General features: G+C 35.8%; 1 protein-coding gene across 2 annotated transcripts in view; it reads left to right on the forward strand.

Moving 5' to 3' along the window:
- Window positions 1-2203: 2203 nt before the first annotated feature.
- Window positions 2204-24759, forward strand: part of LOC113076416 (copine-5-like) — a 43872-nt gene continuing 21316 nt past the window's right edge. The window contains exons 1-7 of one of the 2 annotated variants that reach the window (XM_026249065.1): window positions 2204-2662; window positions 12544-12584; window positions 13969-14015; window positions 18475-18578; window positions 20112-20151; window positions 20799-20813; window positions 20968-21044. In XM_026249065.1, the coding sequence (XP_026104850.1) occupies window positions 2553-2662; window positions 12544-12584; window positions 13969-14015; window positions 18475-18578; window positions 20112-20151; window positions 20799-20813; window positions 20968-21044 (434 nt within the window). In that variant the 5' untranslated portion in view covers window positions 2204-2552. The remainder of the gene's footprint in view (window positions 2663-12543; window positions 12585-13968; window positions 14016-18474; window positions 18579-20111; window positions 20152-20798; window positions 20814-20967; window positions 21045-24759) is intronic. The other variant, XM_026249066.1, reaches the window with a different exon arrangement.

Consider the following 24759-nt stretch of genomic DNA (forward strand, 5'->3'; position numbering starts at 1 on the left):
TTCAGTATGTTGCAAACTATAAGAAAAATATTATAAGATGTCTTTTTCAAATAACTTTGGAATTTGAGTCGCTTTATCAATTCTACTGACTGTATCAGTATAAACACCCACCTAATACTGAATCCCATGACCTGAGGTCGAAGATAAAGGATATGCAGCCTGTATTTCTTTAGGAAGTGATGGATGAAATTAAGTATCAGGTTGCATAGAGGGTCTTTGAGCAGATATGGCAAGGATGACATGATACAGAGTTTTCAGCTTGAGAAAGCACTGAATCTCTGACACAGTCTCCCATTACTTTGTGTCCAGGTGGGCTGGCCTGTGGATAAATGATGTCACGTTCAGGGAAGCCACTCGTCTAATGGTTTCCACCATGCATAAAGCCATGAAATTACGTAGCAATGGTTGGTTCAGTGACAGTGCCTTGTTTTCCATTTGGTTTCTGATTTATTGTGGCGAGTGATTTTTGGAGATGTAAATTTAACAAGAGGCAGTGAAAAAAGAGGCGTCTGTGTCTGATCCGCCGGTGTGTGTGACCGAAAGGCAGGGTTGGATGTCAATCTGTGAAGTCCTCTGTGGAATTGGATCTAAACCAAGGGGAAAGACTCTGAATGAAGTGTCTCTCCATTTTCACTCTCAGCTGAAGAGGAACAATAACAGATGCAGTTGATAGGAAATACGCATTCTGAGCAGCAGAGTAATTCAAGAGTTTGAGAGGGTTCTTGTTCTGTCTCATATTCACTCTGTTCTCTCTTTATAGTGTTTCTATTTTATTTTTCACACACATTCCATCCAAGCCTCGAAACCAGTTCAACACCATTGTGTCAGTCATCGCCCCCCCCCACTGGAGCCTGGATCTCTGTTAGAGTGGGACTATATACTGTTCCAGTATGTCATCCCGTCAGAATGCAGGCTATACGCTTTCACCTTCAGCCCTCCACTAGTAACAGCCATAATTACCCCCTGGGTGGTTTGGAGAAAGTTGGGTGTGTGGGGAAAAAGCCCTGAAATGGGTCAGCAGGGCCAATGGGTTCTGGGAAGACAGCAGCAGCGGTAATGAAATCTGACAAGCGATTAATGGTGACTCTACAAAACTTTGGTAGGAATTTGTCTGTACCAGTATTTATTTATGTATTTATTTCAATTAGTGTTGCTGGATGGTAGTAAAAGGGATGGCGGAGCTGTCCAGTGCTGTGGTGCTGAAATGCAGTTGCAGCATGAAGAACTTTGGGTGGGTCGTCTTACACTGTGCTTTTTATCAGCTTTAACATCCCTATCGTCCACTAGATGTAATGGCATTTAATGCGATAGTTATTCTAGTCCTTTCAAAATATTTTATGATAACAAACCACGGATTTTCAGCAGTAGAATAATTCTTTAAATGTTGTCTCATTAACAAAAGCCTAGGTTGCCTAAAGAATATAGTTTTAATTAATTTTGATTCAAGTAGTGAAAACAAATGTAAACATTTTCTGTAATTATTACTTATAACTATAACAAAAAATACAGTATTTTACAAGTATTATGGGACAGCGTTTTTGTCTGTATTTCATAATTCCTTAATATATGTCAATTGCGGAATCATATTTTCTATTAAAACCTGCCTATTAGCATAAAAATTTAAATAAACGCTAAAGAAATATGATTGTTCATGAAGGGAGTTCTGCTAATGCACCTTTCTCCATACAGTACATTACAAAGTAATTCTTATAAACACATATTCAACAATATAATATAATACTATTAAACTGAATTGAATCAACATCGAACTGACATGAGCTAATTATACTATTTCTTTATTTGAACTCGTTTCATAATTGAACTTTGCAACACTGACAGTTATTAAACTGAATTGAACTAAATGGAGCTGAATAATAACACTGTAGTAGAGCTGCTGAAATTGACTTTTACAATATCTATTAACACTGTTATTTTTCTGTTTATAATTTTGAAGCTGTTAGAATCAGTCTGTAATGTTAAAGCGCTATGTAAATAAATGTGTATGACAGTTAACCAACTAAAAGATTTTAAACGTAGTAATTTGTGCGTTCATTTCCCATCGTTATTTTTACAGTGTGCGTTGATGGTTGTATTTCAGAAGTTAATCCGCCTTGAGAAATAGGGTAGCCCAGGCAGTAATGAGCCGTATCTATGGATCAATAGCGTGATGCTACGCCGAGAGAGAGCAAAGCACGAAGATGTGGAAGAATGCGCGAGGGGTGGAGTTCTGCTCTTTTACTTTCCACTCCACACAGTGAGTGCAGACGGAGAGATCTCACCGCTGACAGAAGTCGCGCACTTGTACTCTTCCTTGAGGTTTTATATTTAGCAAACCAAACCCTTTATGTAGTCTTCTTTTTTTTTTTCTTACAAGATTTCTGATTTCTTATTTTGAGCACATCACAGGGCATCCTCGGAGCGCCAGCACAGACGCTGATTCTCTGTCACCCTGCTGCGGTCCTCGCTGGAGCTGTGAGATTTCAGAAAGCACCGCAGGACCCAGAACTGCAAAACTGTTTGAAGTAGAGGGCTTCCTCTTGTCCCACGCGCCCATGGAAGGCGATGTTATGGATAAACTAGATGACATGGCCTCAGTGTCCGAATTCGACCCTGTCACGGGGGATATTCCCGCCACCAAAGTGGAGATCACAGTCTCGTGCAGGTATGATTCACTCAAGTTTAAATCACTTTGATATCATGGCGTTTATAGTTCATGTTAACCACATAATATCAATAGTTTGATTATTTAAAAATACTTCACATTTTACCGTGTGTTATTGGTCTTAAGTTGAATATTTGTTTCTTTTGGAATAATAATAACAACAATAATAATAATAAAAAAGTTAGATTTTTCTTCTTTCTATGTTTTTTTTTTCAACCAGCATACTGGTTCTGTTAACTGAGAGCATGAGAAGCATCAGTATGGGAATGGGTTTTGGTCTAAAGAAGCATACAAATGTTCTTCTTTGGGATGAGACATTATTTTAAGCATGATTTTCAGAGTTTATAGCCTAACTGTTAATGGAATACACATAAAGGAGTTGCCGTTCACATGCAACAATTTTGATTCAGATTTTCTGGCTCTACAATACTCATATATGAGCGTACATTTCTAATATATCCAGTTAGTTGCATCTATATAGGCTCCTTGACAAAGTACCTCATGTTGCTGCTCAGCTGTCTCCATGTAGAGATGCCATAAGCTGTCAGATGTACTGAACATCAGGGACAGTCCCCTATAAACATCATCTTTGCTTTACATCAATAATAAATGTCAGGTTTGTGTATTTAGTTGCATTACATGATCTGCTTGTTAGAGGAAAACCATCTTCAGTTTTTCATCTAATTCTTTTTTGTTGGCTTGTAAAAAATGTGATGTTACTAATTGCCAAATCATAGTACTGTACTGAAGCAAACAGAGAATATTCATGAGAAGAAGCATGAAAACCCCACCCAGATATCCTTATGTCAATGGATAGTCTTTACTACAGTACAAAATAGCAGAAAGGGGCTTTATATGTCGCATGATGCAAAATAATTCTTGTTGTATGGGTGAACGATTTTTTTGGCTGATGCTTATCAACATCTTTACTTTCAGAGCAGACAATATTGCTATTATTTAGAATGCATCACTAAAATGCTGCTATACTGGTTCTGAGATGTGGTGAAAATGAATTTCAGCCAGGACCACAGCCGGTTCATTGCTCAGACTGATAGGAGGGCTATTGGTTTGAGTTTTCAATTATCTTGAGGAGTAATGGATACGGCTGGCATACTCAACATCTGCTATGTCTTTAATAGTCGCTTATAGTCAATTATACACGCTTCAGACCAATTTAGACAAAATGATTGTACTGGATTTCCCAACTTGACAGTCAGACCATCTATTTAACGAGAGCAATTTCCTGTGCAAGTAGCTAATAACCATAAGCTTGCCAACTTCTCAGCTGCAAGTTAATATTGCCTGCTGTCTGCATAGAGAAAGAAAGAATACTGATTATGGGTTTAATTTGGTCTGATTGTTAGCTGAATGAATTTCTCTTTTAAAGACCAAGACTTCATCACATTAGCTAAATGTGATCTTAACTGTTTTTAATAAACTAAATATAAATGTATTTTAAAATTGAAATACATTTGCAATGTAATGATTACATATCAAAGGACAAGCAATAGTACCAATTATACATTACACAAAAACTCTTTGAATTGGATTTTAATTTAAACTTGACATTATATTAATTTGACAAGGGTCTTAAATAACATGCACATTTTTTTTTTTTTGCATTTTATACACGTTTCTTCATTCTTTATTTTCCCTGTCAAATAAATAAACTACAAAAAAGAGATTTATATGATATATCTTTATATATAATGAGTTCAAATAAAATTCTAATTCAAAAAAAAGAAAAAAAAAAGAAAAAAAGAAAATCTGGATTAAATTTAAAGTAGGAATATAAGTTTGTCCTGTAGGACCTCATTTGATTCTAAGATCATTTTTAGAAGATTTTTGTTTTATCTGATTAGGATTAGTGCAGTTTTAATTATGAAATTCCATCAGCATTGCTTTATAGGATTTTTCATTCTTCCCGGCTCTACATCCCCATAACTGCAATAATCAAACACAGATAACAAACCTCATTAGTCTTATCAAATATGTGATCAAATTATAGATTTTTGTAAAATTATTTTTGTTATTCCTTTTAATTGAATTAGATTTCTGCCACCTTCTTGCGTCTGTGATTGAATAAAGAATAAGTAAATCTATTGGCCCTGAACCATTATGGCTTTCTCTGTCAGTGCAAAACATTCTCTCCAGGTCTGTGATGAGACTCTGTGTGGTGGAGGTGGAAATCATCACCTGCGTTTGTTCTCTGTAATTGATTTAGTTTGGGCTGATTACCAGGGGATTGTGGCAGACATGGAATTGAATCGCTTCACTTCCCCCTCCAGATTCTCTCATAACCTGCTGATGATATTGGAGAGCAGAAAGTTTGGTCTGACAAATCAGAGGCTTTGTGATATCCCTTATCATGAACACACAAACAAAAGCTGTCCTGTGGGTGAGAGATATGTGATTGATCCAGTTGTCCGGCACTAATCAGGTTTTGTGTTTTGATTGGTTTGTTTTACTATGGTCAAATGGTAAAAAAAAAAAAAGTTTTTGGATATACTTAGTGAGTCTAAGAAAGATACTTTTTTGTTATACACCACCGTTCATTTTGAGATAAGTAAGATTTTTTTTAAAGAATTTATAAGAAATGTTACTTAGGCAGCAAATCAGCATATTTAGAATGATTTCTGAATGATCATGAGACACTGAAGACTGAAGTTTGCCAGGAATAAAACACGTTTTAATGTTTCAAATAAATATGCATTTTTACTAGCAAACCATTTAATCCTAAATATTTTGGACTTCAACAAAGCTCCTTGCTGCTGGGAAACATGGTTTTAGCAATGCTGTCCCTGCCAAAAACCATGTGTCCCTGTTGTTACTGTCCCCCATGAGTAGCTCTCTGTGTTGTAAAAGTGGAGGAATAAAGTTACAGTTGTTGGCAAGCTTCAGTTTCACTGCAGATCCACGTCCTTCTCTTGGTTGACCTTGCAGTTGAGGATCCAGATCATGGAATACATCAACATTCACTGCACCCCTCTGCTGCTTGCCTCTTTAGGCTCTACTCTGCTGAGAATGGCTCTGTCTGGTGGGTATTTGCAAACCTGGAGATGATTTACGGTTGGGATTCAGCTCCATTATCTGCATGTGACTTGATTCCAAATGGAGCCGTGGTATATTGTAAGCCGTTATTGTTCTTTTGCTATTTGTTCAGCTCCAGTGCCTCTTATTGCTGGATTTCCTCGTGTGGTTATATATGCTAAAATAATAGAGCAACTTTAGTCCTAGAGTTGTGAATATTACAACAGACGTTTATATTTTCCTTATTGTCCTGCTTTCCAACATGTCTTCTTTCCTAGAGTTAAAGGTATTGTTCTTCCCAAAATGAAAATTTGCTTACCCTCAGGTGAACTAGATGAATTTGTTTCTTCATCTGAATTTGGAGAAATATAGAATTACATTACTTGTTCACCAATGGATGCTCACCAATAAATTTATTACAAACACAGTTTTAGCTTCGCAATTCTTTATGGACTGGAGTCATGTGGACTACTTGTGGATTATTGTGATGTTTTTATCAACTGTTTGGACTCTCATTCTGATGGCACCCATTCACTGCAGAGGATCCATTTGTGGCCAAGCGATGTACTGCTCAATTTTGCCAAATATATTCTGATAGACAAACACATCTGCATCTTGGATAACCTGAAGGTGAGAAAACTTTCAGCAAATGTAATTTTTTGGGTGAACTATTTATCTAAATATTCTGCCACTAAAATGAAAGAACAATCAGATGCTACTTAAACCTTACCTGGCGATGAAGGAAGTAACTCCAAAGTGAGACTGAGAAAAAGAGAAATGTAGAAAGATGGATGGAATAAATTGACTGGATAGATGTTTGATGGATAAATGGTGAGATCTTCAGTGTGTGGTAATAATGCGGAATCAGTGGCAAAAAAATGTGAGAGGCTTAATGAGATTTACAATCATTATGTATTCACTCTGTAATCTATTGCAGAAAGTGATTGTGCATATGTGTGTGTCCTAGTTTATGCATTGTTTTCATCCAGTCTCTATTCACATCTTTTTGTCCTGATTTTTTTCTGTAGGATTGATTGACATAACTGATGTCTGGAGGAATTGACTGATATTACAATATGGCAGTCATTTGGAATCTTTTTGAATAAACAAGTCTGTGATATGGCCAATATGTGATTAAAATGAAATCTTAGGTTAGGAGAAAACAGTTTTTAAAAGAGGGACTAAGAGTTTGACCTCTGTGTGTCACCGAGGGAAGTTCTTAATATGGTGAATAGTCTAACAGATGGTTGAGGGAAAAAAAACAGCTGCTGAACGGATGGATTGGCTGGGTGAGAGCTTGGCCAGTTGTTAATTGAGCTGGCTGATTTAGTATGCGTATATAAATGTGTTAGTAGAGTGAGTGTGGGTATGCCTGCATTTTGACAGAGGATGATGTCAAATCAAAGAGCTCAAAACGGCTGTCTCACAAACCCAGAATTCTCTTGTGTGCTCTTTGTGAGCATCGTGTGAAGTGACAAAGATACTGGGAGAAACAAGGGGCTTGTCTACACTTGCAATTCAACTCTGATCATTACTGAGCTTATTCAGTCGAGTGCAGCTGACCCCTTATTTGAATGAAAACACATTGATTGGCATCATAGTTTTGAATGTCCATAATCAAAACATCAACCGACTCTTTGTGATGTGCTAAATATCAGCATTGATGATTTAATTTTAGTATTATTATTTTTATTATTATTATTATCACCTATTTACTCTTGGATGTTATTGTAAAGTTGTTACAGAAGGCTGGTTAGGTGTGTAAAGCCGTACCTGTTTGCTATCATCAGTCTGACTAGTTTGTTTGGTGTGTTCCACTCATCGGCTCTCATCGGGCTCACATCGGCAGCAGTTTGCCCAGTTATGTCGGCAAGAGTGAGAACTCTGATTGTTTACTTTTTTGATTTCATGAATCAAAATATAACTCCAAAATTCCTTGATTAAATAATTTGCTGACATTTTCAGGAAGAAAATATTTATTTATTTTATTTGTGTTATTTATTCATTTATTTTTTGTCAAATTTCAATTTAGTTTTGTTATTTGACATTGTTTGACAATTGACATTGAAGAAATGTTCATAATTTTGTCTCAGCAATGATAAAAAGGACATCTATTCTTTTAGAATTAGTCTTAAATCCTATTTTGTTAAAAAAAAAGTTTTATTGTGAAGCAGTATTGTGAATCCTATTGCATCTTGAGTTGAGTGTATCTTTACGTCCCTACCCCTTTGTGTAACTTTTATTTTTTTTTTTGCATACAAAACAACATAATGGTTTCTCACTTATCGCATTAATTTATTCTCATATAACTAATTGTTCATCACAAGTGTTTAGGGATGCACAATATAGTAGGACCATATCGCAATACAGTTTATATATTTTATACAATACACTACAAGTGCAAACAGTACAGTTTGTGGTTCTTTTTGGTTGCTCACCAAAGCTGTATTAATTAATCAAAAATACAATAAAACAGTAATATTGTGAAATATTATTACAATTTAAAATCCTAAACAGCTGAACTTGCAGCAACCATTACTCCAGTACTCAGTGTCATATGATCATTGTGAAATTATTCTAATATGCTGATTTGGTATAGACAAGAACGTCTCCTAAGCGATTGAAGTTGATTGAGGAACATTTGTTTCTGAAGAGAATGCACCCCGATCTACCTAAATGCTTCTATGTTCGCGTGAATTATTTGTGATCAAGCATCACCTGAGTAGGTTTTTTCTAATCGCCTTTACTAATAATATGTGCTAATTAGCAAGTTTCACAATAAATGTGGCTGAAGTAAACAGTCCCTCATAGGGAGGGGCGGGGTCAGCAGAGCTCTTTAACATTTAAAGGAAAATGCTACAAAATGGCTTGCTCTGAAAAGAGCTGTTTTTGACAGGGTAAAAAAAGGTGTTTTTTACAATACCATTGAGAAATTTTAACCAAACTATTTTACAGACTTTTCATTAAGACCCTAAAGAATCATATCAACTTATGGAAAATGGGCATCTCATGACCCCTTTAATATTTTTGTGGAGACTGTGGTACATCTTTTCAGTATTCTTTAATTAATAAAAACTTCAAATAAATTGTCTGTAAAAAATCTTTTGTAACATAAATGATGTTATTACTGTCAATTTTGATAAAATGATTGCATCCTTGCTGAATAAAAATATTTAATTATTTAAATAAATGTAAAAATATGCATAAATATTGTTTCAGAGCTGTTGGTTATTCAGTGGTGTATGCTGAAACTTAATTTATTGACACTCTAATTACTTAATTACACAATTACCAACACTTTAGCATTTTTTTTATAACGTTTTTCTTTAGCGATTTTTGTCCTATATGACACTTCATTAATATCAGACCTGCTGAACCACTGTTTTATTATTTGTGTTGTCCTCTGTAATCAAATACTCAACATGTCTATCCTATAAAGAGGTAACTCAACTTAAATGAGCACCATAGATCAGGATTTGCTGTGTAACAGTGATTAACCATCACATAAGTTTCATTTACAAGCTATTGAGCAAGAGACATGCAAAACGAGATCAGTGGCCCTTCGGCTTCTGACTTCACTAAAGGTTTTTGTGGAGATTTATGCCTGGTTTATGAACAGCACTTGGGTTTTATTATGCTGTTTCATTCTTGTTGTTGATGAGCTGGAAAACTGCTGACACTCCTGTTCTTCTGTAATTACTCCTCGAGGAGAAGACAGAGGGATTGTAGATCATATTGCATTTAATGAAACACTATAACAGGAATTCCTAGGTCTTAGAAGTGGCACAGGACCTTTGAGAGACATAATATTGTTCTGGTTGGTTGCCAGTGCCCAGTGTGCCTTTAGGTGACAGTTAGATGGAGCCCTAGGACATTAAATTACACCCTGCTGGTGAATGTTTTGCCTGGTGTTTCTCAAACTCAGTCCTGCTCTTGGCTTTGTTCAGAGTTCATAAAATAGCCATGATGATAAGCACTCTCCACTGACCTGAGAGTCTGTCATGGTGGTAATACCCCTGTCATGGTGGCCAGACTACAAGAGTTTTCATTCCCGGCAACATGATGAGCGACATGATCCTTTCCTCTCCTCTACCTCCAGGGCTGAGATGCGCTCGGAAATTTCTCTTTGCCCCTCTTAACCAGAATTACTTAACTTGAATTACTTTTTTTCTGCTTCTTTGAACCAATGAGGATTGATTGGCTGGCTGAGGAGTTTAGAATCTATTTTGAACCCTCTGGCTGAAATAGCTTCTCCCGCATGAGGGTGCAAATTACAGTGCCACTGGGTTCTGGGAGCGTGTGGGTGAGAAGGGGATTGGATCACAAGTTCAATAGTGTCAGACCACTTCCTAAGCAAAGAGAGAAAAACTGATCTGTGGTGCTAATATCACCAAAATGAGATGTTATCATAAATATCAACACAGAACACTATGATCCAGTGCAAGCCAGTGCATTCAGGAAAGTGTTTACTATGAATGTTTATTGATCAGCGAAAAACACAGAAGAGGGCCAAATCATGAGAAACCCTAAATCACCTTTTATTAATTTTAAGCTGCAGAAACCACGTTTACAAGTATATGCAGCAACATTTAAACATCTGTTCAGAATTTTGAAACTTTTGTTTAGATTATTTTTTATTTTGTTTTGCTTTCGATTTCTTTGTTCCTTTTTTGGTCATTTTCATTTTATTGTCTATTATTTTAATTGTTTTATTTAGATAAATATGATATATGCACATTAATAGGTAAACTAATTAAAAATCTTCATTTTTATTTATTTTCTGTGATGACTTTGCCTCCTCTTTCATTCTTTCTTTTGAAGATTGTTGTAATATTTTGTCAATATAATGAAAGTCCAATAACAACATATATACATACATACACACACACACACACACACACACACACATACATATATATATATATATATATATATATATATATATATATATATATATATATATATATATATATATATATATATATATAAATACATACATATATATATATATATATATATATATATATATACATATATATATATATACACACACACACACACATATATATATATATATATATATATATATATGTGTGTGTGTGTGTGTGTGTGCACGTATACAAACACACAAACAGACACAAATATTTAGTCCCTTTTGTAGCTTTACAAACATTTATAAAGACTTTAGAAAGAAAGCATGCCAAGCAAAGCACTGATTAATGATTTATGTGTAAATGTATGATTAATATCCTGTCTTTTAAGGGTAAATTTAAACCTTTCTTACAAACTTCTCACATTTAAACTGCAGTGTTCTAGGATTCCTTTTAAGATGCAGTCGTGCCTCAAAGCCCAAAGGAGTTAATTTGAACTTACGGTCTGTGTTTGAACATCACAGATCTGTCAGAGCCTCTATATGTTCAGACAGTTAAGCCCAGTTCAGCAGAACAGTATAAGTGCTCTTCAGAAGCCTTTATTTCAACAGTTTTAACAGTAGGTCACTCATCATAGAACATTGTTTATTCGCTCTTAGTACTGCACATTTTCAGCTTTTCTACTTTTCTAATGTCTGTGTAATTTATTACAGGCCTTTTTTTAAAATATAGACAGAAAAAAAATAAAAATAATCCACATGGCTTTAAGTAAAAAAAAAAAATATGTGAGGTTATCCTGTTTTTATAAGACTGCTTCAGTGCAGTTGAATTTTTGCTTTACACATTAATATCAGCAGGTTCTATCCTATAAATTTTTTTGTTTTTGGGTTCTCAAGGTTCTATATTCCACTGGTGAAGGATTGACAGGTTAATTTAAGATGTTTTCAGTTTGCAGGAATGTTTAATAGGATAAATAACAGTGGTTTTCTGCCTGTGTCTTTTGGAGGTTTGATACGACAGCACGCATTATCAATTTTCTGCATTTTCAAACCACACATATTAAAGCCAGCATCTCTGACATTGATGTGACAGAAATGAGATATTTTTCCTGTCGAATCAAATCAAAGTTTTTTTTGATTGTTTTTATGAGCCTGGCTAAATTTTAAGGTGTACAATTTTGAGTGATTTCAGTTTATTGAACCTGAATGCCAGAATCACTCTCTGATTCAATATGCTGTGATTAAACAATCCAAATCATGACAATTAAATAAATCCCAAGAGCTGAATGGGATGGAGAATTGTTCAACTCTGTGAAAGATACAGTTTGAACATATTTTGGCATGATTTCTATTTTATAAAAAAATTTAAGATTGTGTCTATGTTTTGAATCATGACTTGTCATTTAGCAGACTGTTTAATTCAGAAGCTTTCAATGGGCAGCTAAATGAAATCACAGCGGCGCACTGAGAATCTGTCGTTTCAACTCACTTTTGAACCCAGGTTCATTAATCAAGGAGACACTGGAGATGATCAGACAAAATTTCAGTTAATGATGGACCCCTACCTGGATTCTAAGTGGTACCTTTTAAATTAATCTTCTAGAAAGGCCCAACCACAAGACTTCTATAAGAATCAAGTTCCAAATCATAGATTCCTTATAGCTTGTAAGCTAAGACCAGATTCATGATTAAGTGCTTCTGTTGTTGTAGAAATATGCTGCACATTATGCTTTTGAATTGAGCACTGAATTTTTGGAGTGACTGAAGAATAACGAAGAAAGTGTGTCTTGTTTCAAAACAGTTTATGTCAAGAGATGTTTTGGTTGCTGCTAATGGAAGGGAATGGATGGTTTCTGAAATAACATGTAAATGAGGGCTCCGTTAGCTTTATTTGTGAGGCCTTTGTATCATGAACTGTTTGACTGAAGTGACCTAGTTTATTAGCCCATAACTGATTTTCTTTTTCTTCTTGTTTTCACAGAAACCTGTTAGATCGAGACACGTTCTCAAAGTCTGATCCTTGTAAGTACTTCTCTTTTTACATAACTGAAGCACTTGTTTTTGAACCTGAAATCCCATTATAATCTCTTTTTTTTACACACATTGAAAAACTTTGCCTGCAATTTGTCTACTCTGCTATTTCTCCAAGTTGCCTAAAACACATGCATAGAATTTGCATCACAATGTGACAGCTTTTCCTCACTATCAACAGAAATGCAGAAGTGCTTAATAGAAGCAGAGCATGAGCTCGACCCCCTGAATACAAATGCTTCGTGAGTCATGGGGACGTTCAGACCTGTGTACCGTAAATCTCTTGCTGAAGACAAGATTATGAAATAGAGAGCAATGGGTCAAATAGTCTGGCCATCTTTGCAATTCTAATCTTTGCAAGAAGAACATTTATTGCTTAGACTGCTCTTCCATCAAGGAAACTTAATGTTTAACATTATTAAATTATTAGAATTCTGTTAATCTTCATTTAACCCTCATGCTCCACAAACGCGTCTCATCATAACAATGTATAAAAAGCTTTATTCAAGCAGCTTTACTGTATTAAAGTGTCAGTGTCGCTTTCAGTTAGAGTTACTGTACAACTTGACTTATGAAGCAGCTCTCCAGTAGGAAGCTGGGTAGTGTTTAATTTTTTTTATTGGTCAATGCAAGGTATTTAAAAAAAAATTTTTCAAGAGATAATGTTGTGAATAAAATAGTGTTATCATTTATCTTTATTTTGTTCCATATCTACAGACTAGCAAAAGATGTTGGGAAAATGATGTGTCAGTCAGTTAATTCTTCACACAGTTAATTAAATGGTGAATGAGAACGGCCTCTCTCTCCATCATTCCATTATGTGTGCCAAATATATTTATTTATATTTTAAAAATAAATAATTGTAACTGTATAACAGCAAATTGTTTGACATTTTCAAAAGCAGAAGTGATTGCCTTGTTTTATTATTAGATAAAATATGGATAACTCAATATTTTAACTAATTGCAAAAGCTGAATGAATCATTCTATGAATGAAACATTCTAATAATCATAAGATTAATAATTATCAAAACAATGATTTTTTGCAGCCCTTAATTGTATAAAATAATTTATAAACATTGCAAAAGCCAAATAATTTGGCTTTGGAAGAATTTAATAAAAATATTGTGATTTCTTCCAAAATTCTATACACAAATTATAGGAAATTTCAGAGACAAATGTAAACAGGAAACTCCATTAATTGTCCATTCACTTATTGTCTGTAGGAAACAATTAAGACAGTGACATTCTATGGGCTACTTAGCTTCTCATTGTTCAGTCTTTCTTTAGAGATGCATCTGTAGTAAATTCAACATAAAAGCTTTTTCTTGAAAATGAAATAGATGCTGATTTCTCTCTCTCTCTCATCTTCTCAGTGTGTATTCTGTACACTCAGGGAGCGGAGTCTAAGCAGTGGCGTGAGGTAAGTGTCCATGTTCAGGAACAAACCTACAATCAGCTCTGACAGAGACTCCCTCATTTGCCCTAATCAGCTCTGCATATCCTCTCTGTCTCTCCGCCCCCTTCACTCTCTCCGCAGCCCTCTGGTGCCCATCACTGCTCATTGATTCTCCTGTTGAATATTCATGAATCAGTCCCCGTGGCCCAGAGTGATTGAGTGGTTAGATGATTGTAGACTTTCCGTTAGCGATTAGCATTAAAGTCAATCTGGCTCTAAAGTTATAGGCCAGTGCATTTGTAATGCTTCCCAGCTTACTCAATGTGATTTTTCACACTTAAATTGTGTTGAGCTGGAAGACGCAGCCCTTGGATTTGCCAGGTCATTGCAATCAGCTGATAATCAGACATCCTAAGTCTATCATATCCATCACTTTGCTAACAAAGCCCTTCAGTTTAAAAAAAAACACATTGCGGTTCTCTTTTGCAAGTCTTGGTTTGTGTTTCAGACCCTTTTAATTGAATCCCTTATTAGCGGGTGACAGTTGTTTTAGCAGGTTTTCTCAAGGCCAACGTGAATGCATAAAAGCGGTCATAAATGTCAAGATGTGTGCATGAGGAGCTGTAACAAATTTTTTGACCCAAACTAAAACCATACCGGTGTCGATCGTCCTTCTTCGCAGATGGTTTTGATGAAACACCTTTCTCAGAAGATAAAAGATGACAGCTTACATAACACTGAGCAGGTTGCTCACTCCGATTAGTTATTTGAACTCTTTCTCCATTCCTGTGCCTTTGTAAGATGCCTCTTGTTTGGGTATAATATCAACTGCTGTGGAAAAGAGACAGTCAAGCTGTAAGGGATTGATAAGGATGGAGTTTCCTTTGAGCATTTTTCTTTCTCAGCAGGAGATTTGGGAGTTTGTGTGTCTCTTTGTTACTAACACAGCATAAGAGCTTTACTTTGAGTGATTGTGTCCATGGTTTGGCTACTGTATCTTACTATTGTTATTTTTTTTTACACATTAATTAGCAACTAACCACTGAATTTTATGCATTAAAGTGATCTCACCATAGATAAGAGTGTTCTCTTAAATGAACAGAAAAATTGCTGTAACAGTGTAGAGTAGCTTAATGCTTAATGTTTTTTTTTTTTGGTAGGTCAGGTATAGTTCTTTAGATAGATATTTCAGAAACTTTTTTTATACATAAATAAATAAATAAAAACCAATGAATCAATAAAATCAAATTTTTAATTAGATCATTTACCCTTCATGTTGTTCCAAAAACCTGTATGACTTTCTTTCTCATGTGAAACATGAAAGAGGATATTTTGAGAAATGTCTTTTGAGAAATTGTGGAAGTCAGTAGTAGTCAAAAATGGTTTGGTTACCAACATTCTTCAAAATATATTATTTTATTTTATGCTAAAAAGAAGAAATAAAGTCTGTAAATAAAAATTTGATGTTTATCAACTTACCCCAAGGGCATCCAAGGTGTAGGTGACTTTATTTGTTCAGTAGAACACAAACTGAGATTTTAGAAACAAACTGTTGCAGTCTGTTAATAATGCATATAATGCAGGTGGATGGGAATCTAACCTAAAACATACAATAAAAAAAAAAAAAAAAATGAAATCATACACAAACAAGACCAAATTAAACCCTGTGGCTTGTGATGATATATTGATATGTATAGACACAAAATGATCAGTCTGTGCAAGGAACTGAACAGTTTTATATTATTTATATTGTTTTTTACCTGATGCACTGCAATGCCTGAATGCCTGAGTTCCTCCTCAAAACACAGCCTGTGTGTGAGGCATCTTCTTCTTCTTGCTTTATGGCAGATCGCAGACTTATAAGTGCTATCTATTGCTTTGAAGATGTTAAGGGCTGGACTGGCAGAAACTTTCTACAACTAAATGCAAAAAAAAAAAAAACTGAGATTGTTGTCTGTCGACACCCAGGTGCTGTCTTGGATATCAGTATTACTCTAGATTATATGTCATCAAACATTCATCCTTTTGCTAAAAAATTAGGTGTGATTTTTGACACTGATCTACATTTTGAAAAACACGTAAGTGCTGTGGTGTAGAGCAGCTCTTTTCAACTAAGGTAAATAGGCAAATTTAAATCTATGCTCTCGTTTAAGGATTTAGAGATAGTTACTCACTGCAGTGCACTTTATATGGGTCTCAAGCATTCATCTCTGAATCACTTGCAGTTGGTTCAGAACACAGCCGCGAGGTTGCTGACTAGTACTAAGAGGAGAGAAAGCATTTCTCCTGTCCTAGCATCTCTTCATTGGTTACCAGTGCAGCATAGGATCCATTTTAAGATTTTATTATTTGTGTATAAAGCATAATAATTATTTTAACTTAAATCTTGAACGGTTTTTAATCGCAGTCAGATTAAATTCAAGTCATTTTTTAATCAAAGTCATTGATTTGTTTATCCTATTTTGCATAAGTATCTTTTTTCCTGTTCTGTGCGTCATGATTATGTTAAACTTTACTTATGCACCTGTTCGGATTTCAAACCCTTGTCTCATCACCACTGTTGTAAGGCTCAAACTTTTACAAATGTCAGCTGCCCCAAATGAGACAATTGTGTGTTTTATCCTTCTCTTCTTTTCTGAATGTGACCTTGTGTTATTGCTCCCGTAGAGTTTGTTTTGCACAGCAGTAGTCTGAACAACTGTTTTTTTCACTGTGCCTTGACTGCCTCTTTAACACTTCACGGGAGGTAAAGCTTTTTCAAAAGCTGTTTGGTGATTTAAACTGAATATTTTTCTTTGCATCTCCTCTCTCTTATGGGATTTCAGTCCAAAGGCAGTTTTGACAAAAGGTTTGGAAATAAATGCAATACTTACGGAATAATGCACCATATATGACAAACCATAAAAGGCATTATGGATTTATATACAGCAGCAGGTCGACAGAATGATTTATAGTAGATGTAAAGTCAGACTGTGAGGTCGTATTAGCGGTACTAAAAGCATTATGTTATGAATCCTAATGACTCTGTGGTCTTCTGTCACAGCTTTTCTTGAGAATGTTCAGTCATTCTTAGCCTTTGCAAATTATCAATGTTCATGGTGCTGAAAATAAATTCATCCTAATTTTTGAAGATTTAAGAGTGTTATTTGTGGTTGCAGGCTACGTGTTTTTAAAATGGTCTTTTAATAGGAAGGTTTATGACTCTTTAAGCTACAGCTGAGAACATCAGGCAGACATGCCTCAGGCTGTAACCATATAGTACACTGAATGTCTGTGAGTCAGTCTGTGGTGACACATTGTCTCTTTATCATTAACAAGAGCTCTGTGGGATGGGCTTTACAGTATGTTTAAATCACCTTATTGTTCCTTTATCGCTCATAAGTGGTCTCCTTCATTACTGCACGGCCAGGGTGTTGTAACATCCTTCTGGAGAATCATTTACTTATGCATTTCTCATCTGCCTCATTTTGTTTAATTATTCATGGAAAACAAAATTAGCTGAGGGAACCAACAGCAGAGCATCCTTCAAAAGTACAGTGAAGGATGACAGTCTCCTCTCCTCTCCTCTCCTCTCCTCTCCTCTCCTCTCCTCTCCTCTCCTCTCCTCTCCTCTCCTCTCCTCTCCTCTCCTCTCCTCTCCTCTCCTCTCCTCTCCTCTCCTCTCCTCTCCTCTCCTCTCCTCTCCTCTCCTCTCCTCTCCTCGTATAGTAGCCTATTGTATTGTCTTGTATATTAGCATATTCCTTTCCTTTCCTCTTTTACTTAATTTTAATTCCTTCCTTCCTTCCTTCCGTCCTTCCTTCCTTCTCTTTACTTTTTCAATCTTCTTTTTCCTGTTCACTGGCTGAAGATCTTAATACATTCACCCATGAATGTAAGAAACGTAAAACTCAGATTTACATTTCTTACATAAAACCAACAAGGCAGACATCATCACAGAGACAGTAGAAGATGAAGAGCAGCTTTTATCATGAGTGGATTTAAGGCCTTTTGCATTTCTAGAGGATGTTACACAAGAAGTGTATTAAATGTTTATGGTTGTACAGTCATTAAGATATACTGTAGGACAGAAAGCTGGAGCCAAACTGTCATTTGCACATTACTGTAGCACAGAAATCAAAGTTGTTTACAGTATAGCATGTGTTCTGGTGGATTAATAGTCATGACACTCCTAACAGTCATTAAAGTGACATCCCAAGCAAGTTCAGAACTCATTAATGTTTCTGAATATTTATTTCTTCATTTGCATTCAAACACACACACACACACAAATTATGTGCCACACATACATACACATTACTGATTGTGATTAGGGGTTCCTGTTGTTCATTGGTAGAAGAGATACTTCACTTCTCTAAATATCACCTCTTGCTGTCCTAGTTTTTCCTAAGGCTGCAGAGTCACAGGAACAGGGCAGTTAGATTTGTCTGTGGCCGCACGGTGCCAACTTTTTCATGTAGTTGTTCTCTCTCTTTTTGTGTAGTTTGGGAGAACTGAAGTCATCGACAACACCCTGAACCCAGACTTTGTGAGAAAGTACATCCTGGACTATTTCTTCGAGGAGAAGCAGAATTTGCGCTTTGACATGTAAGTTATTCTCTTTGATGCTGACACACAGGAATATGCCTTGCTCTCTGATGAGCTGTCCCACTCCGCTCTTTCTGCTCTTGCTCTGTTTGTCTCCCTCTCTCCTAGTGTGTCCTCCTTGGTAATTATTGATGCTGCATCTCTCTTGACTGTCATGTGTAAGGGGCTGGATCAGTGAAAGGGTGATAAATATTTCAGATCAGTTTTATCCCCAATCTTCACGCAGCTGTCCAAACGCAAAGTGTGACGTGGGATCCCAGATGATTTACAACATGTTCTTCCCTTCCCGCGCCTGACTGTCCGTCTCACTCTTATTCAGCTTCATAAATGGGCTCTGCTGAGTTGAAAAAGGCCTGCTGCACTGCAGGCTGGACTTAATTGGAGAGTTCAGGGTGCTGTCAAACCTTCCACGTTTGTGCAATTCCTGCTTATACCACTGCAAATATTCACAGAGCCTACCAGCTGTGCCCCAGAACAGTACTTCCACTCAAATTTTAACAGCATAAAGAATTTAAATGCCGAGTAAGGATGATCTGATTTAAAGGGAAATTAGCAATTTTTATTACTAGTAGTGAAATGAAATTTCTAAATTTACAGCATCTTCTACAGTTTGGACAAATAATCATGGCGACCAGATGTTTTGATTGTTAAAGTCACAATTAACTTTTCTTCTGTTATTGTGACGTAAATCCGAAAGTAACATATTATCATTATGACATTTATGACACTTTCATTAAAGCTGCAGTAGGTAACTTTTGTAAAAATATATTTTTTACATATTTATTAAACCTGTCATTATGTCCTGACAGTAGAATATGAGACAGATAATCTGTGAAAAAAATCAAGCTCCTCTGGCTCCTCCCAGTGGTCCTATTGCCATTTGCAGAAATACATCGCTCCAGTTAAGAAACAACCAATCAGAGCTGCGCTCCGTAACTTTGTTTGTGTTCAAAATGTAGAAAAATTTATATAATAAGCGAGTACACCATGAATCCATTTTCCAAACTGTGTTTTTAGCTTGTCCTGAGTCACTAGGGTGCACCTATAATAAGTGTTTATATTCGGACTATTTTAGATTGCTTCAGCGGAGTAACCCAGTACCTTTGTGATTCTTCATAGACATAAACAGAGAGAAGTAGTTCCGGCTACGATGTTCTTCCGCAAGACGCAAGCAGTTCTGTTTATTAACCGCTAGAGCGTCAAAAGTTACCGACTGCAGCTTTAAATATTATGGGGTCATTTAAAAAAAATGTAACATTCACAGATGAATTGCTCTCAATATCTATGACATGCATTTAGAAAATAGATGTGAATAGGGGACATTTTCATTTCATGCTGACTTGCTCTCTACAAGAAATCAAAATATTAGCTTTACGAATGACTTAGTTCGTAGGAATCCCAGATTAAAAAATGTGAGGATGGTTGAGCATTCCTCTTCATAACACATAAAATGGAGCTGTTATTGTCACCCAAGGGAAAATGGGATATGTCATCATCTAACAATACCAACTGAAGCTGTTCTTTGCATTTCAGATATGACATTGACTCCAAAAGTCCTGATCTAGCCAAACACGTGAGTATACAGTATGGAAAGACTTTGTATATGCTTTTTGTATTTATGTGCATGTGTGTTTGCTTGGGTGTATATGCAAGTTCTTTGTGCTCATTGGCGATTACGCTCACATTTTGACATGCATGATCTTCATTCTGCGGTTGGTTTTATGCAATCTAAGGTATTAACAAATTCTTCTTCATCTTCTTATAGTATATAAAAGTTATACAAGTATTATAAAATAAAAGTTGCATAATTACTTGATTTGCATAAATATATACAATAAAACAGGTACAGTACAAAAACTGTCCAGACAGAGTGAAAATAAACAACCCTAAGTAGGGATAAATTATAAAACTGTGATTTTGTGTAGAACCAATCGAATGTTTTGTTTGTGTGTCTGTCTGTTTGTTCATTACAATTTTGTTCAATGAAATTCAGCCTTATGATTTGGTTTTCTCACTTTCTGTTGTAATCGGTGATCATCGTGGGTGTTTTTTCCTTCCTCTCTTCTCCAAGATCCTTTCTCACTATTCTCTAACTCTCGTTTTTTCTCTTCTATCCTCTTTGGCCTTCTTCAATTCGTTTTTTTTTTTTTTGGTCTTTTCGGTTACATGTTATGCTCTGTTGTTATTGTTATATTTGCGGCCTTACCTCCCTACTGGAAGCCCTCCGATTTCAACGTACGTCTCTGCCTTGCACTCCAAGACTTTTCTCTTTACCTGTACAACTCATTTATACCCAGAACCACACTGACTCATTCTGCTCTCTCTTCTTTACTTCCTGTGTGCCTGCACTCCTCTGGGCCTTCTTTTTGTCTGGGCCACCCTTCTGTAGGACTTCCTGGGTCAGAGCTTCTGCACTCTGGGTGAGATAGTGGGTTCACCGGGCAGTCATCTGGAAAAGCCTTTGGGGTAAGAAGCTAATGAGCCGGGCTTACATTCTCAGTCAGATTGGGATGGATTCAAAGTTAGAGAAGCTCAGCATCTGTACCTGAAGCCATCTCAGATAAATTACTGGCCATATGAAACAGAGACATCACTTTCCGTGCAGCTGTTCTTAAGTAGATCACCTGTATTCCTGTTGAATCTATCTACCCTGCAAAAATGGTTCATTACATTTTATGCCGCATATTGGTATATATTGATGTTTTTGCAAATAAAGCTACAGTATGTGTGCAACCAGTGCCAAGGTTTGTTTGGCTAATGAGTCTTCTTTTGCCAATTAAGTCATAAACATGATTTTTCTTAATTAACTTTATAGTATGATGCACACAGGCCTCGTATAACCTTGGCCAAAAAGCTATCATGCACTTCAGTTGATCGGTTTAACCCATCTTTCGGTTCAGATCTTTCTGAAATGAGCCTGGTGTTCTGTTGTCGTTTAGAGTGTTATAGCTGTGAAATGATGATGGATACTCCCATCTATCCCTCACCATCTGTGTCTTATGTCAGTGTAGCAGTCATTAGGCTTGTCGGTGCAGATTATAAGCATTGATGGAACACAACCAGAGACTTCCATTCTGCATTTATTGCTTAAGTATCTGTCATGCTGCCCTAGAGATTTTTTTTTTTTACCTACTGGCCATGGTTTTTCTGAAAATAATCTCTTGAACTTTTAAATCACATTCAATTATTTATTTAATTGATCCCCAACAGTGTCATACAGTGAAAACACATGCATCATTTCTACCTCATCTTAAATTGTGTTGTCTTTTATAACATTGTGTTGGACATGTGAATTTTTGTGGGATAAAGTGACTGATTCTGTTTTTCTTGCCAAGGCTAATTTCATGGCTAGCTAGCTTTCACGTTCCCCTTTAAAATTTGTTTTTTTTTTTTACTTCTTGCATAATTTTACAATCACAGATTGATTCAAAAGTGAAGTTTTTTTTCATAATTTTCTCATATTTCACCTCAAACAAGGTACTACTCTTTTACCTTTTTTTGCCCAATTTTATCTTTTATCTTTTAACAATTTTATATATTTTTTGGCTGTGGTGGAAAAAAATGCCACAGCTGAGAGACAGTCGTATTGTGTGAAGAAAAAAAGAAATATTTACATATTTTTTATACAGTATATATTGTGTAGTTATAGTTCTATTGTGACAACTCTTGGAAGATTTTATCATGGTAATGCATATGGCAGTGTTAATGTGTTTGGTCTTGGTGGAATAGATCTGCTATGCTGTTGCTGTAAATTATTGTACAGGAACTTGCTAATGCCTATACATATGGTGCAATGAGTATTTAAGGTGTACTACTGCTGCACAAATAGTGTATAAAATAACTTTGTAGCAGATCTATACAGGTGGAGCTGGGGAAGGTGGAGAGTTTCAGAGGAACTCTGAAAATGCGCCGTGACCTGCTCTAATGCTAGCCAGCCATTAAAGCAGCAAGTTAATTGGCTGCAAATGCAACATGAACCAATCAAGTAGTTTCCTGCTGTGAAAATCGTTAGTTTGTGCTAAAAACCCATGACAGAACTTGGCATTTACTTACATAAGAAATATAATCCACTCGTAAAATGTAAAGATTCTTCTAGTTGAAATAAAAATGGTTTAGTGTACACTAGAGACATATTTTCCCTCCATGAGCTGGAACTGTTTTAAACCAGTGTTGCTTGGACACAATGATAAGAGAATACAATAGATCTGAAATTTAGGAGGGAGATGTAACGATAGCCCGGTTTAGTTAGTCTGTATACACAACTGAGTGAGTGCTAGCGGTGAAGCAGACCCTATTGATCAACCTCAAACACCCACTCAATCTCATATCGCATTGAGGCGTACGAATTGCTTTCATTTATGGCCATTATCTGTGCAGAAAGGAGGTAGTGACTGAAGGCTGTGGAGAAGAGATTGCCCAGTAATGATGAGCTGTTCTGCTCAAAATCTGTGGGAGTTTAAAAGCTTTAGGGGTGAATATGAGACCCTGATCTTTGTATAGTTTCCCCAAACTGTTAAACTAAAAATAGAGGTGATTCACGATGCCATAGGAGAACCTTTTTGTCTAAATGGTTCCATAAAGAACCTTTAACATCTGAAGAACCTTTCTTTGTGGCAAAAGAAGGTTCTTCAGATTACAAAAAGGTAAAAGTCCTGTTTTAGAGAGCTAAATATGGTTGTGTTCACACAGAATTCAGTAAGTGGTCAGAGTTCTGGTTTCAAGCAATAAAGTGACTTACTTAAATTTTCTTTAGTGTCACTGACATAAAATACTGTCTAAAAGTCTGAAAATTTCACAAAAATATATTTTTTAATTCTACACTAAGTGTCAGTAGAGTTTTTAGTTTACCAAATGTTTATTTTGCAAATTCCTTGTGTAAAAAGCAGTGAAAGACAAAGTTTATCACACCAAAAACTGATTTGATTGGTTCATAGCAATGTAATAGAAAAAAAAGCATTATGACATCATTTCATAAGTGGCTACACTTTTGCACAGCGTTGTACATTTGACATGAGGCACAATATATTACTGTGGATCTGATAATGTTAGGGCTGTCAACCTTTGAAAAATTTATTTGATTTTTTATTTTTTATTATTATCTGGTTTCGGGAAGTCACAGTGGTTAAATCCTTTGTTGTGGTTATAGGCATTATTCAACGCTATATCAAAATTAGAATTAGTTTGTCCCAAATAATGTTGAAATGAGTATACCAGGGTATACCATTGCCCACAACCCACTGTACTTTGGAAAATTGGACGATTCGGTTCAGAACTACAAACACAAACAGAAAAACCACAAACAGGCAGATGTGTGAGACCAGTGGTTAAGAGAGAGTTTTAGGTGGAGCGGATTTAGTGATTATTAATATCTAACTTAATGAAAAATTACATCTGCAAAAATATTGTGAACTTTTATAAAGATATGCTGGGCCATTAACTTTCAAATGCATTATTATGCAAAAACACAAGGAAAGTTCTTCACATGGAGGACCCCCAACTGGCAGATCAACATGCTGCTATTTTCTGTTCAATCTGGTAAGAATAGTTGACTGTAGTAAATTAAATGAACTCAGATGTGGAGTGTGCATAAGAAGTTGTTTGGCTGGCCATGTAACTATGCAACAGAGTGGTCCATTAATGACACAAATGTGATGTGAGGACGTCCCAAAAGTTTTGTACTCTTCTGGTGTACACTCTAAAGTGTTCATTTTCTTCACCAAAATAGTCTGTAATTTAATGTCATAGTAGAAGAAGTCAAACTGAAGTGCAGCAGTTGACTTTGGTTTAATTTATTTGAATAGAAAACTTAAGAAGAAAAGAACAACTGAAGCAAAGTAACTTTGTGTGCAATTAAGGAATCAAAAAAACACAAGAATTGTTTAAAAAAATGCCTCTCATCTTTATTACACACAAACTCTCTAATATTTTGTCCTCTTTCCACACCTCAATAATTCCCCATAGCCATGGAGCTGTCTTTGTGTATCTATTGCAGGAAACAGATTATAGCTTTCCCTCCATCTGTTCTGTGCATCTGATATAGATGCAGTCATCTCTTGAAATGTATCCGTTGTGTTGAAAAAAGTAAATCAGAGACTATACACTTGGCAGCTGAATACAGAGAATGTTTGGCAATAAACAGGGTGTAAGGAGAATTCAGCTGTTGGCTATTCTGCTTTAAAAA

This window comes from Carassius auratus, unplaced genomic scaffold (genome assembly GCF_003368295.1).
Source record: "Carassius auratus strain Wakin unplaced genomic scaffold, ASM336829v1 scaf_tig00020493, whole genome shotgun sequence".
Lineage (NCBI taxonomy): Eukaryota > Metazoa > Chordata > Actinopteri > Cypriniformes > Cyprinidae > Carassius > Carassius auratus.